Source organism: Octopus sinensis, unplaced genomic scaffold (assembly GCF_006345805.1).
Source record: "Octopus sinensis unplaced genomic scaffold, ASM634580v1 Contig02122, whole genome shotgun sequence".
In the NCBI taxonomy this organism is placed as follows: Eukaryota; Metazoa; Mollusca; class Cephalopoda; order Octopoda; family Octopodidae; genus Octopus; species Octopus sinensis.
In genome coordinates, this window is record NW_021825398.1 from 1 (window position 1) to 15,044 (window position 15,044).

A 15,044-nucleotide genomic window follows, 5' to 3' on the forward strand; every position below is an offset into this window, starting at 1 on the left:
TGGGCATCTGTATATGATAGCTACTGATGCGTTGCTTATGTATCCTAATCCGGTATATTAATGTTGATTCTGTTTGTCCGATATAATTCTCATTGACTTTTTAGGTGCGTGATGCATCAAATGAGATTTTTATTTTGCAATTCATATTTACCTTAAACTTCATTTTTTTCCCACTCTTAAATGTTTTGGTTGTCCCCTGATCACTTATTTCACAAGTTCCACAATGAATATCGGCACATTTTGTTACCTGCATTTCTTGTAGTAAAAAATTCTCTTTTGCTAGGACTCTTTAATATTCAGTGTTAGACGAGAGATTGTAATTTAACATTTGACCGATTATAATATGTTTTTGTTTTTATTCTTCATCCTAATTGTGAGGGTTTCTCTTTCTGTAAGAGATTGAGTTCTCTTTCGCCTTGATTATGACATGATTTACCAGGCTTTGTAAGTATTTTTGTTTCTGAGGTATCGTACTTAGTTGTACCAGACGTTTCTTTCGCTTATTTGTGTCCGTATATGTAGAAAACATGTTTTGCTGTAGTAAATGGAATGTTCCTTTTAATAAAGCATATGAAGCAAGAGCTAAAATATAAATATCTGCGTATGGCCGTGCCCTTACAATAGAGAACGGTTGTAACAATCTTCTTTTCCTTCATTTTTAGCATGTCTCTATAGGGAGTTCTTTCATTTATTTCCTGAGTGAACTGGAAAGATTCATGAATGCTCTTACATTAATTCAAAGACCTTGTAAAGTTTTCCCTACTTCTCTTCCAAGATATGAAGCAGTCACCCAAGAATCTTTTCCAGTTTCCTTTCAATAGGTTTGGAAATTCTAATCAAATGTATTCTCAGAGGAAATATTAACGATTTTCTAAAAGGATTTCCATCACTAGTATTGCTATGTGGTAGCAACGTTCGTGCCCAGGTGCCTTCTTTTTTATTTGAGGATATTCTTGGTTATCAGTGAAGAAATAGTTGCTCCATAGCACAAATCATAAGTTTTATAGTATAACTTTATTTGGGAATCTCTTCTAAAATTTCTGTGGCTATTTATCCATCCAGATTCTAGTGATTCTAAATCTAATACACGGAAAATATTTTTATAGAGACTGGTCACTAATCAGGCTTATTTTAATATTCATTCTTTCTGAAATACGATTTAGAAAGGGCGTGTTAGGAGATCAGAAATTATGCACAATTATTTGAAAATTATTCGAAGAAAAGTACTTAATCGCTGTCTGATGGATGCGTATGCTGCATCAACTGGCCCAAATTCTAAATTAGGTGGTTTAAAATGTTTTACATATAGTGAATGGAGGCCCTTTAAGCTGTTATGGATTGCTTTATATTTATACTTTCAGTACTCCCAAAAAGTTATGTTTTTATCTCAAAATTTATAAGGTAATCCGATACCATTATTCGTACCTTAATTTTAATTTTCCGTTGATCTACCGAATTGGTTTATTGTTTGTTTCTCTGCATTGGATTCTAAATCTAAATGTTTATCATTTAGTTGTGCTAATATTATATCCTATAATTGATCTTGTAAATTACAATAGCACTTCCTTCGTCACCTGTTATAACGACTACGGAGAATTGTCGGGTGGTTTCCCACTGCCTTTTGCTCTTCATTTGTAATGTTTTCTGTTATAAGATTTGCTAGTTATGTATTATTGAAAGGGCTCATCCATGTACAGTTGAAGTTAAAATACCGTTTGCTTTTTAAAATCAATGGAACTTCGTCAGTATTTTTAAAAAGAACTCCATTACAATCGAAAGAAATCGAATATTAATAAAACATGAATTGCAAAACATCAATCACATTCAGAGCATCACATGCGCACAATAAAAGGAGAGAATATATAGGCCAAACAGGATCAAAATTAACGTATCAGATTCGGGTACATAGAAAATGCATCAAAGATTCTCACTTATAAATGTTCCATATTCTCAATATATAGATATTTGTGCAAATGTTAAATCCAAAATATTCCTTTCCTATCGCACAATAATTGAAAAATTCATCAAAGGCAAAAGGAGAAGGAAGGAAATATTATTGAGTCCTAAATCGTTCTTTATGCATATTACCATCATCAAACGTGTGTCTGAAAAGCTGTAAAAGCTCAACGATCATAAACATTAACAACGGAGGGTTTTACGTATATAAAGATTCAAATATGTATATATTTTACATATATAACGATTCATATATATAATATTATATATATATATATATATATATATATATAATATATCATAACTTTGTATCTTGCATATATATATGATGCAAATATATGTGGTACATAAATATATCTGTATATATATGCATGTATATATTTATATGCATACATATATATGCATATATATATATATATACATACTTATATCTATATATTTATATATATGTATATATGTATAAATATATATATATGTATATATTCATATACATGTGTATATGTATATATTATATATATATATGTATATATTCATATACATGTGTATATGTATATATTTATATATATATGTATATATTCATATACGTGTATACATGCATATATTCATATACATGCATATATGTATATATTTATATACATGTATACATTTTTATATACATGTATATGTGTATATATTTGTATACATTTTTATATACATGTTTATATGTGTATATTTTTATATACAAGTATGTGTATAATTTTATATACATATATATAAGTATATATTTTATATACAAGTATATATGTGTATATTTTTATATATACATGTATATATTTATTTTATATACAAGTATATATGTGTATATTTTTATATATACATGTATATATTTATTTATATTCATGTATATATTCATATATATATATTGATATATATACATGTATATATGTGTACATTTATATACATACATGTACATATATATAAATGTATATGTGCATATATACATGTGTGTATAAATATACATATACATCTATATATATATATTCATGTGTATATATATATATACATGTATATATATATATATACATGTATATATATATATGTATATAGATATACATATTTGTATTTTTATATGCATATATAATTGCATATCTATGTATATACATGCATATATACATAATATATATATATATGTTTGTATGTTTATTTTTATATAGCAGGTATTTTTATGTACGTAGGCAACTTGATAATGAGAGAGAGGAGGAGGATACACATAGACATATGAATCTATTACAGAATTCTTGCATGTTGTTGATTCGATCACCTTTTAAAGTGAGTGCAATTTATATGTGTATGTGCACACACACGTATAATTATATATATACATATATATTACATATATATGAGTTTGCGCATGTGTATACTTATATGTATACATATATAAATATACATGGTACCTAGATGTTTGTATGTATATATACATACATACACTTATATATACATACGTGCATACATATATATGTATTTGTATGCTTGTGTGTATGTAAGTATGTATATATATATACATAGTTATTCTGCGCGTTAGCCGTGACTGATAATTTCCCGCCGATTTTGAATTCGAATTCCATTCTAAATTGTCGTCACGTTACTTTATACTGATAATGGTTACGAGAAACGTATAAATTAATATCTCCGTTCTGAGCACAGCTAAAGTTGAAATTTATCAAAACACACAATATATATAACTTCACAGAATTATAACTTCATAGAATTATCACGTACAAAGGAATAAAGTAAAGACTTGTTTCTAGTGATCAAATGTTTTACTGGTGCACCTTAGATCACTCTCTTCATCAATTATTTCGGAGTGATCGCAGCGCAACGTGAGACGAACACAACTCACACACTGGACGGCCACCGCGATCGCGGGATCATGATTTCCATTGAGATTATATATATATATATATATATATATATATATATATAAAACTGAGGTTTTTAGAACGCCTACACTGCTGGAAATAAGAGCTGAACGGCTATGTTGCCTCTGTCGACGAGCATATGTTGTATACATACATACTGGCAGGGAACGTAAATGGCCGGAAAATGGCGATAATATTATCCCTCTACCGTACGGTTTCAGGTTTATACCGAAAGCATCATCAGAAGTCTTGAAACAAATGTATGTGCGCTGACAGTAGAAGCATGGAATTATATATATATTATTTAATATACATGTAGTATATAATATCATATATACATAATATACAATAAATTATATATGTATACAATATATATATAATATATATAGTGTATATCCTGTAGAATATATATCATATACAATATATATATAATATATATAGTGTATATCATGTAGAATATATATCATATACAATATATATATAATATATATAGTGTATATCATGTAGAATATATATCATATACAATATATATATAATATATATAGTGTATATCATGTAGAATATATATCATATACAATATATATAATGTATATCATATATACAATGTATATCATATATATATAATATATATATATCATATACAATATATATTAATATATATATACAATATATATATAATATGTATCATATAATATATATATGATATATATATATATATAGCATATATAATATATATGTATATATGATATATATCATATATAATATATATATATGATATATATGATATATATCATATATATAATATATATGATTATATGATATATATCATATAATAATATATATATTTATAAGATTTATATCATATATAATATATATATTTAATATAAGATTTATATCATATAATATATTATATATATATATATCATATATATATATATAGATATTATATTATATCATATATATATATAATATATACATATATATTATAATATATATCATAATATAGTAATATATAATATATATTATATATATCTACTAAATATATCATATATATATATCTATATATATCTATATATATATATATATAGTAAAAATATATATAATATATATCATATATAATATATATATTATAGATAATAGATAAAATATATATAATATATATCATATATATATATATATATATATATATATAATATTATATATATATATATATATAATATATATATAATATATATATAATAAAATATATATATAGTATATATAAAATATATATATATATATAAAAAATATATATATATATATATAAAATATATTATATTATATATAAAATATATATATATATATATAAAATATATATAATATATCATATATAATATAATATATATAAATATATAATATATATCATATATAATATATATCATATATAATATATATAATATAACTTATATAATATATATCATATATAATATATATATATAATAATATCATATAATATATATATATATAATATATATCATATATAATATCTATATCTAATTATATCATAATATACATATCTATATATATAATATATATCATATATAATCATATCATGTATATAATATACATGTATATAATATATCATCATATAAATATTAATATATCATATATAAATATAATATAATATCATATATAAATATAATATATATATAATATATATTATATATTATAATATATATATATATATATATACATATATAATATATATATATCATATATAATATATATCATATATATAATATATATATATATATATATATATCATATATATCATATATAATATATATCATATATATAATATATCATATATATAATATATATCATATATATAATATATCATATATATAATATATATCAGATATATAATATATATCTATATATAATATATATCCTATATATAATATATATCATATATATAATATATATCATATAATAATATATATCATATATATATATATATCATATATATAATATATATATAATATATAATATATATCATATATAATATATATATAATATATAATCTATATCATATATATAATATATATATAATTATAATATATAAAATATATAATATATATAAAATATATTATATAATATATATAAATATATAATATATAATATAAATATAATATATAATATAATATATAATATATATAATATATATATATATAATATATATATAATATATATAAATATATATAAAATATATTAATATATAATATATATATAAATATAATATATATATATACGATATATATATGATATAATAAAAATATGTATATAGGATATAATAGTGAGAAGTTCGAAAAAAAAATGACGAAGAGTGTGTTAGTTTACGCTCGGAAAGTGGAAAAGTCTTTTATGGTTGGAGCTTACGCTCTTCGACAGAAAGCATCACAGAAATAAACAGGGGGAGAAAACAAAAGATGGCTATAATACTATATATATATATATGTATATATATATATACTTATTTTACATAGATATACATGATATAATACTATGTATGCGTTATATATGTAATATGATATATACATATATGATATAATATATATATACCTAATATAACACTGTATAATATATATATATAACATAGTATAATATATATATTCAATATAACATAGTATAATAAGGAAAATGGAGATCGGATTGTTTAAGATTGTTTATTATTAACAGCAAATTAATCATGTGTACCGCTCGAACTGCAACTTCGCATTCGTAAGTCACCCGTCCAGTGCGTGGGGTTAGAATATTGCAAGAAAGATTTGCACAACGGATTCTGCAAGCCAAGTTAACAGGAAGTCCTGGTCGAATATCGTTTGAAAATATTCTGTTTCATTTGTTCACTCTTGCGAATCCAGCGTCGAAGTCTAATACGGTTATTGGTAATGAACCATTGGTGCATGGCTCTATCACCGCGACCGTCTCAGGAGTAGAGGAGGGTGGTACAGATGAACGAATAAAATCTGAACAAATGAATAAATGACTCGATGTTTGATTTTTAACGAACCTGGAATACTTTGTTGATTAATTAGCTAATTGTTAAACTTGGGGGAAGGTGAAAATTAAGGTTGTACGTTTCTATCCTTCGTAAGATCGTTAAGAAGCATTTAATTACGTAATCCCATTGCTTTCTATTCGTCATTGAAATCATCAGTTTTGTTATGGTGTTTCATGTCAGTCGTCTCAAACATATATCATCCATCGACTTGAAGCTACTTATGTATGGAGCAAAGAAAGGGGTGACCTAATTAGGCAACGGGGAATTTAAACTAAGAAACGAGAAATAACTCATTAAATAATATCATTGCAATCTCGAACTCCTTTCGACAGCATTAAATATACTCTCATGTCACAGAACTTACGGATTGTTAGAGAAATTACAGTTGTGATGATATTTACTTTTCAAAGAGCTTTAATGATATAAGATTGATTAGTTAAAGACGACAATTAAAATTACGTTAGAATTACGACTCGTTGGGAACGTATCGTTGTAAGATGTGTATATATATGTATATACATACACATGTACATGCATATATATATATATACATACATGTATATATATATATAAACATACATGTATATATATATATAAACATACATGTATATATATATATAAACATGTATATATACATACATGTATATATATTCATATACAAACATATACATACACACAGATACATATATATATATATACACACATATATACATGTATATATACATATATACATGAATATACACATATATACATGTATATATACACATATATATACACACATATATACATGTGTATATACCACACTATATACATGTGTATATATATATATATATATAATATTATATATAGGTGAAAGACATCTGTTTCATGTGATTGAAAAATATTTATCTACATACAACACACCACATATATATATATATATATAATATATATATATATATATATATAATATATATATATATATATACATACTGTATTATATATATATAAACATACATGTATATATATATATAAACATACATGTATATATATATATAAACATACATGTATATATATATAAACATGTATATATACATACATGTATATATATTCATATACAAACATATACATACACACAGATACATATATATATATATACACACATATATACATGTATATATACACATATATACATGTATATATACACATATATACATGTATATATACACATATATATACACACATATATACATGTGTATATACACACATATTACATGTGTATATATATATATATATATATATATTATATATATGGTGAAAGACATCTGTTTCATGTGATTGAAAAATATTTATCTACATACACACACACACTATATATATATATATATATATAATATTATATATATATATATATATATATATAATATATATATACATGCATGCATACATACATACAGTGTGTGTGAGTATGGTAATTTATAATTGAATATGAACTCCTTATTTTACAAATGAGACAAATAAATTTTAGGTTGTTTTTTCATTTAGTGTTTAATTGAAAATGATAATACACATTCACACAGTAAAATAAATATCACCTGAATTTCATTTCAGCCAATCTTTTAAATAGATTCGTAAGGATCTCTTTCCTTTAGGATATGGATTCCATCAGTGATGATAAGTGACACTTGCGACATATCTGTAAAGTTTAACATATCCCATATTAAACCCCATTTCATTTCTGACCTATTCATGATATATATATATATTTCTTTTTATCAGAAAATGTCTTTTTATATTTTCTCTTCTGCAATGGAAGCGGTTAGAATTGGGGTGCAATAGATACTTTCTTTTCAGAAGAACGGGAAAAAAGGTGATAAAAAATAGAATATATATTACAAGAGAAAAAATATGTTTGGAAATAGGAAAATGAAGCAGCGATAGACATTACACAGATGCTGTTACTTGATATGTCGCAGGAGTTCCTATTTCAACTGGTAACGACTTGTGAAGATATCGATCTTTTGGAATCGACTGTTCACCCGGGTAATCCGACTGCTGGTAAACAGCAATCTCATGATCATCGTCAGCCCGCGTGGTGGCTCTTAGAGAACGTAACCGTTTTCTGAAATTTGATGCGCAGATACAACATGACAAAATACTGAAAAATTCTCGGCGAAAATTTTCATTCAACCAGCCGTATAATACCGGGTTCGTACAAGCGGAGCTGAGCACAAGCAAATGACATATTCCAAACGTCAAATTGACGTCAATGTTTTTGTGTATAAATGCTGATCCTTTAAAATCAATAAGAATGTTGAATACATTTAGAGGTAACCAACTCAAGGCAAACACAACGGCTATAGTTGTTAGTAAAATTTTAGTTTTTCTTTTTCGTTTAGCTTTACGCTCCTGAGATTTATAACCACACGAATTGTGTAGAGCTGGAGTCATCTGACTTCGATTAACAATTCGGTAATTTAGCTTGCTGAAAATCTTTGTGTGTGCTAAAATTACTATAATGCCTGGGCCGAGATACTGAAATATCAGTGAAGCCACAGAATATGCACCCTTTTCAAGTCTTAATCTCACATCTTCAATGCAATGATAAAGGTATATATCTACTTGTTCTATTGGTTGAGAAGATTTGTGAATAGTGAACACTAACAGCGGGCTGGCTAACAAAAATGACACCACCCATATCGCAACAAGTGCAACTGTAACTCTTAAGCGCCACCTTACACCAGAAATTGTCGGATGTACAATTACCTGGAAACGATACAGAGCAATGGCCATAATGCTGCTGGTGGACACAAATATATTAATTCCCTGGAATAAAGAACCAAATTTACACATGAAAGCACCAAGCTTCCACTGGTTATTCAAAGTACGGTATAAATTCAAGGACTGTGTAAATAAACATAGACTTAAATCTGATATTGCCAGATTAAAGATGAACATGTTACGGGCTGTTCGCATCCCTGGGCTACGCATCACAATGTAGCAAACCAAGGAATTGCCAACTGAGCCAAAACATATTAGAACAGAATAGGAAAAAATGAAGAACATTTCAGCTGTGGGAGTAAACCATTTTGATTCTGCTTCTTGCTGTAGAATTGTCTTGGCATCGTTGATGCTGAAGTGAAATGGAACTTTCATAGTCTGATTGAATATCCTTTCAGTGGTAATAGTTGCCGATGACGTCATAGCATCAAATAAAGCTGGTCTGACTCTCTGGTAACATGTAAAGTCCGGGTAAGTCACTTGATCTCTGAAATAGAGGTCAAAAAAGAAAAATTAATTTCAGCATTAATTGCATCATATTTACAACTCTGAAAATAAGAATAATGTTCTCGAAAAAGGTAAGGATCGGGATAAACTGAAATACCTATTTCTTTACTACCCACAAGGGGCTAAACACAGAGAGGACATACAAACGGATTAAATCGATTATATCGACCCCAGTGCGTAACTGGTACTTAACCAACCTCGAAAGGATGAAAGGCAAAGTCAACCTCGGCGGAATTTGAATTCAGAACGTAACGGCAGACGAAATACGGCTACGCATTTCGCCCGGCGTGCTAACGTATCTGCCAGCTCACCGCCTTTAACGGTTTAACGTTTACCATTTAACAGTTTCAAATTTGTATTTTCAAACCCGCGCTCAAAAGCATTCATATTTGCACATATATGATTTCAATCATTCAAGCAAGAGCAACTCGCGACATATTCTGTTGCTATTAATACTCCTCCACATACACTTTAATGCACTTGGTGAAACATTTATGATACACCAAATAAATAATTTTACAACATTGAAAACCCTACGTGTGAGTTAACAAATCTGAGAATAGAAATTGTTGAGCGAATGTACGCAAGAATAATATCTGCCAGCTCAACAATGGCCACTGTATTAAAAAAAAACAACATACAACAGCTATTTAATAGAATTATGCTGAAAGAAAAACATTAGTAATCAACCCTCGTTTATTATGCTGTGAATTGTAAATGCAAAATTACGAAAGATTAAACGCAAAATCGTAATACTGAAAACAAAGAGAAAAAAAATCAACCATTACAGAAGGAAGCGGTTTGGTTTCCACCAGTTCTTACTTATGTTACACTCTACTGCCGTCAGGTCAAACTGCGTATGTTCTAACGCAAGTTTGTATGCATACATGGATAGTGAAGACAATAAACAAATCAAAAAGGAATGAGAGAAGGTTGCATTTTTAAGGTGATATGTCACATTACGATTTAACGAAGGCCTTATTTAAACGCACGCACACACACACACATACATACATATGGATATGTGTGTGAGTGTAATAAATTGCTGAGAGAATGTACACAATGACGACATCTGCAAGCTCAACAATGGCCACTGGTTTTGGAGAAGCAAATCAACAGCCATTGAATAGAATTATCCGTTCAGCAAAGGAGAATATTAATCAATTCACGTTTAAACTGTTGTGAATTGTAAATTGAATCTACGAAAGAATAAATGCGAAAATCATGATTTTGAACATATGAACTTTCCTGCAAAAATGCGAATGAAAATATTTTGTTTTTTCTGGATTTTTTTCCGAACTAAAAGAAAAAAATCACCATCTATGAAAGGCAAAAAAGGAATACTCTACAACAATTCTAAATCTGAAAGTAAACTTGCAAAAAGACAACACTAATATCAACTTGTGCTACATGGATTAACCTCTCTAAAAGACAGAGTTTGAAATATTCAGCGTCAAAAGTGTCTACATACATACACACTAATAAAATTTCCTTCTATTCTACATTTTTTGAAATTTAGTTTTTCAAATAATTATTTTACAGGTGTTTTTTACAAAGATTGTGAGTGCACCAAGGATATTAGCTGAAACTTTTAAATATATATATCGTTGTTATTATGTTAAACTGTCGTATGTCCAAATTTGACCAAATGCGTTTTTGCAATATATAATTTTGCTTGCAATAGTCAGTTCTTTTGGTCAAACTGTCGTATCTTCAGCTGCTTCAGATGCCAAGATACGAAAATTGTTATGGTGTAGTACCACGGTTTAGCATTTTTCAAAAGTGTAGTAAGTCACACATACAACAATCTTGCAAACGTATTTCTGACTGAAGATATCATTCATGCTTGGAGTTACGATTTTATGCACACAACAAAGTATGATTGTTAAGCTGAAACTGTTGCTGATGGAAAAACAATTGGAATAGTGTTTCTGAATAAGCAACGTTTTGAACTTACGACACTTATGCATAATACCAATGATATGCATTTGTATAGCGAATTTGAAAATCCTCGTAACTGAAATTCACAGGCGAAGAACTAATTCTCCTTTTCGTGATATCACATTCACAGAATGTTATCTACAACTAATTCGAAGATGTGTGGACTATTAACCAATGTTAATGTAAAGTTAGTATCTGCGCACATGTATAAGAAGATTTACACGCCACATAACTAGCCACGCTCTTACAAATAAGATAAACTAGATTTATTATATAATCTCCTTTTAACGTGCGTGATTCAACTAACAAGTTTACTGAATTATGTGGAATTGTAGAAACTTAAGGAATTACTTGATCAGTTGTTTAGCCACATACAATACAAACTATATTATGCTTGCTGAATATGTACGTCTAGCAAATAACCTCCCCAAAAACAAATGTGTGGCTCAGTATAGCCAGACTGACTGCTAAGGAATAGGACGGTGTGGACGAAAGTTAGAAAATCTCAGTGGAAGAATGGTGGTGAAGATCATGTACTTAGTTATTTTGCTACACACTCGCACACAAAACCGTACATATATTTTTTTTCTGTTATTCGTATAAAATCGCCGCCTACATTTACTTTGTGCAGGTTCCTCAGGCTCTTTGGGAGAATATTAAAAAGCTGTGGGCACTTGAAACCAAGGCTGTTGCAGTAACTGGTCCTGAAGCACGATGGCGTTGCTGGGATCTTTGGCACTATGCAGTGTCGTCCCGTTCTGGCATTGGTGTAGCTTTCAATGCCAAAATTTGACACAATTCCTTCCAGGACCTTCCACATGTATATTACTGCATATCCCTCCCGCCTTTTCTCCAAGGAATAAAGTCTTAGCTGCTTCAGTTTTTCCCAGTAGCTGAGTCGTTGCAAAGAGACGATCTTCTTTGTGAATCTTCTCTGGATTGCTTCACGGTCCGCTCTTAATTTCACACTGGTGGATGACCATAGTTGGGGGCAGTAATCCTGGCGGCTGAGGACAAATGTCCGCCAGAGGACCATTATGGTTTCCTTCACTCTGGTTCTCAACGTTCTCAGGATCCATCCAGCCAGTCGTCTGCACTTTGTCGCCATCCTGGTAATATGCACTTGAAAATAAGTATCATTACTCATGTCTATACCCAGGTCCCTCACTGATTTAGGCTCTGGGATTGAAATTCCTTGTGGACCGGTGTACCCTGTGAGTTTCATATCCAGTTATGGTCGCTGGTAGCGCAGAGCTTGGAACTTTTCAGCATTAAACTGCATATTATTATCCTCAGCCCATCTGTAAATGCCCAACCCCTGCTGCAGATGTGCAACATCGCTGGGGTTCTGTATCTTCTGCTAGACTTTCGTATCCTCTGCGTAGCTTGCAAGGGTGGCTATCCGGGAACTTGAGGGCATATCTGAGAGGGCCACTATAAAAAGCAGTGGTCCCAAATCAGTGCCTTATGGAACACCGCTCACTATTTGTGTTTTCATAGATGTGGCTCCATTAGCCACTACTGCCTGACTTCTATCTTTCAGAAAGTTATGCAACCACTCTCCAAGTTTTCCAGCTATGCCGAGATCACGCAGTTTGTGGCATATCATACCATGATCCACCTTGTGAAAAGCTTTTGCAAAATCAAGGTAGATTACGTCCACATTTGAGTGGTTGAGTAACTGCCTTAACACATAGTCATAATGTTGTAAGAGCTGTGTGAGGCAGCTCCGACCTGGTCGAAAGCCATGCTGGGTATCACTCAGCCAGTTATTTTCCTCAAGGAATGCAATGAGTTTCCCTCTGACTATCCGTTCCATGACTTTGCTGATGTGTCAAGTCAGAGATATAGGCCTATAGTTTTGGCATATTATTCCCTCCATATATATACAAACATATATATATATATATACATATATATATATATATAATATACACACAAACATACATATATATATATATATTATTCAACACAGCCTATTTCGGCTCAAGGTGACTTAGTCTCACGGGTCTCTAACAGAGCCCCCCCCTTTTTTAGGCTTAGATCACGGACTCTGTGTGTGTGTGTGTGTATCGAATTATGACCTTAGTCTCTGAAAAAAAAATTTAAATAAGATAATCTGCAACAGTTATGTACGAAAATTTGTGGCGCATTTTAGAGAAAACGGCAGAAAACTATCCATACTTACATAAATATTTCTGATTTCTAGAATCTTCACGTGTTAAGGTTTCTTGTTACGCGCTGACGAAATTCATTAAAGTAACCATTTGCTTACGTTTGTATTGTATTATTGATTTGTACAACACATGTACAAGATTTGCGATTTCTATCCAACAGCTGTCTATATCTAGGCGTTTTGCCTACAGTACAGAAACCTTTCATTCTATTGTATCTGATAAAATAGTTGATTTTTAAAAAGTATATTTGTATTTTCTATTCATGTAGGAAACACTTAGTATTGTGGAAAATAGTAAAGTAGTGGGTGTATATTTCTTACATAAGTAGTCATTGTTCGAAAATGAATATCGAATATCTAGTTTTGATGCATATATATATTATGATCAACTTAATCCGGTTTCAATTTTTTTTCGGAGCTAACTTCCATATCTATATAGCCATTGTACCATTTACATAAGCTAAGGTTTTTGACTACTTTCTGAAATGTATGTTTGTTGCATCCTGTAGAGAGACACCCCGAAAATTACATCAATATTAGTAGTTGGTCAGACGATGAGGGGACAGAACAGTTACTACGCCGGATAAATTATTTAGCGGCACTTTGTCCGTCTTTACATTCTGAGTTCAAATTCTGCCGCGGTCGACTTTGCCTTTTATCCTTTCGGGGTCGATATAATAAGTGCCATTTGGACACTGGGATCGATGTCATCGACTTTCTTGTTCTCCCGAAATTGCTGACCTTGTGCCAATATTGGAGACCA

At 28.9% G+C, this 15,044-nt stretch overlaps 1 protein-coding gene across 2 annotated transcripts; it reads right to left on the reverse strand.

Annotated features, from left to right (window-relative positions):
• Positions 1-6: 6 nt before the first annotated feature.
• LOC115227225 (neuropeptide F receptor-like) lies at positions 7-14,355 on the reverse strand. Of its 2 annotated transcripts, none has more exons than XM_036498567.1 (3): positions 14,294-14,354; positions 8,825-10,144; positions 7-1,147 (listed from the first exon to the last, which is right to left on the reverse strand). In XM_036498567.1, exons 2-3 carry the CDS (start codon positions 10,078-10,080, stop codon positions 1,132-1,134), a joined length of 1,272 nt encoding a protein of 423 aa, XP_036354460.1. In that variant the 5' UTR covers positions 10,081-10,144; positions 14,294-14,354; the 3' UTR covers positions 7-1,131. The 2 variants fall into 2 exon arrangements, with proteins under 2 accessions (XP_036354460.1, XP_029653981.2); XM_029798121.2 differs by lacking the exon at positions 7-1,147 and adding an exon at positions 8,399-8,572 and having other exon boundaries at positions 14,294-14,355.
• Positions 14,356-15,044: the final 689 nt, after the last annotated feature.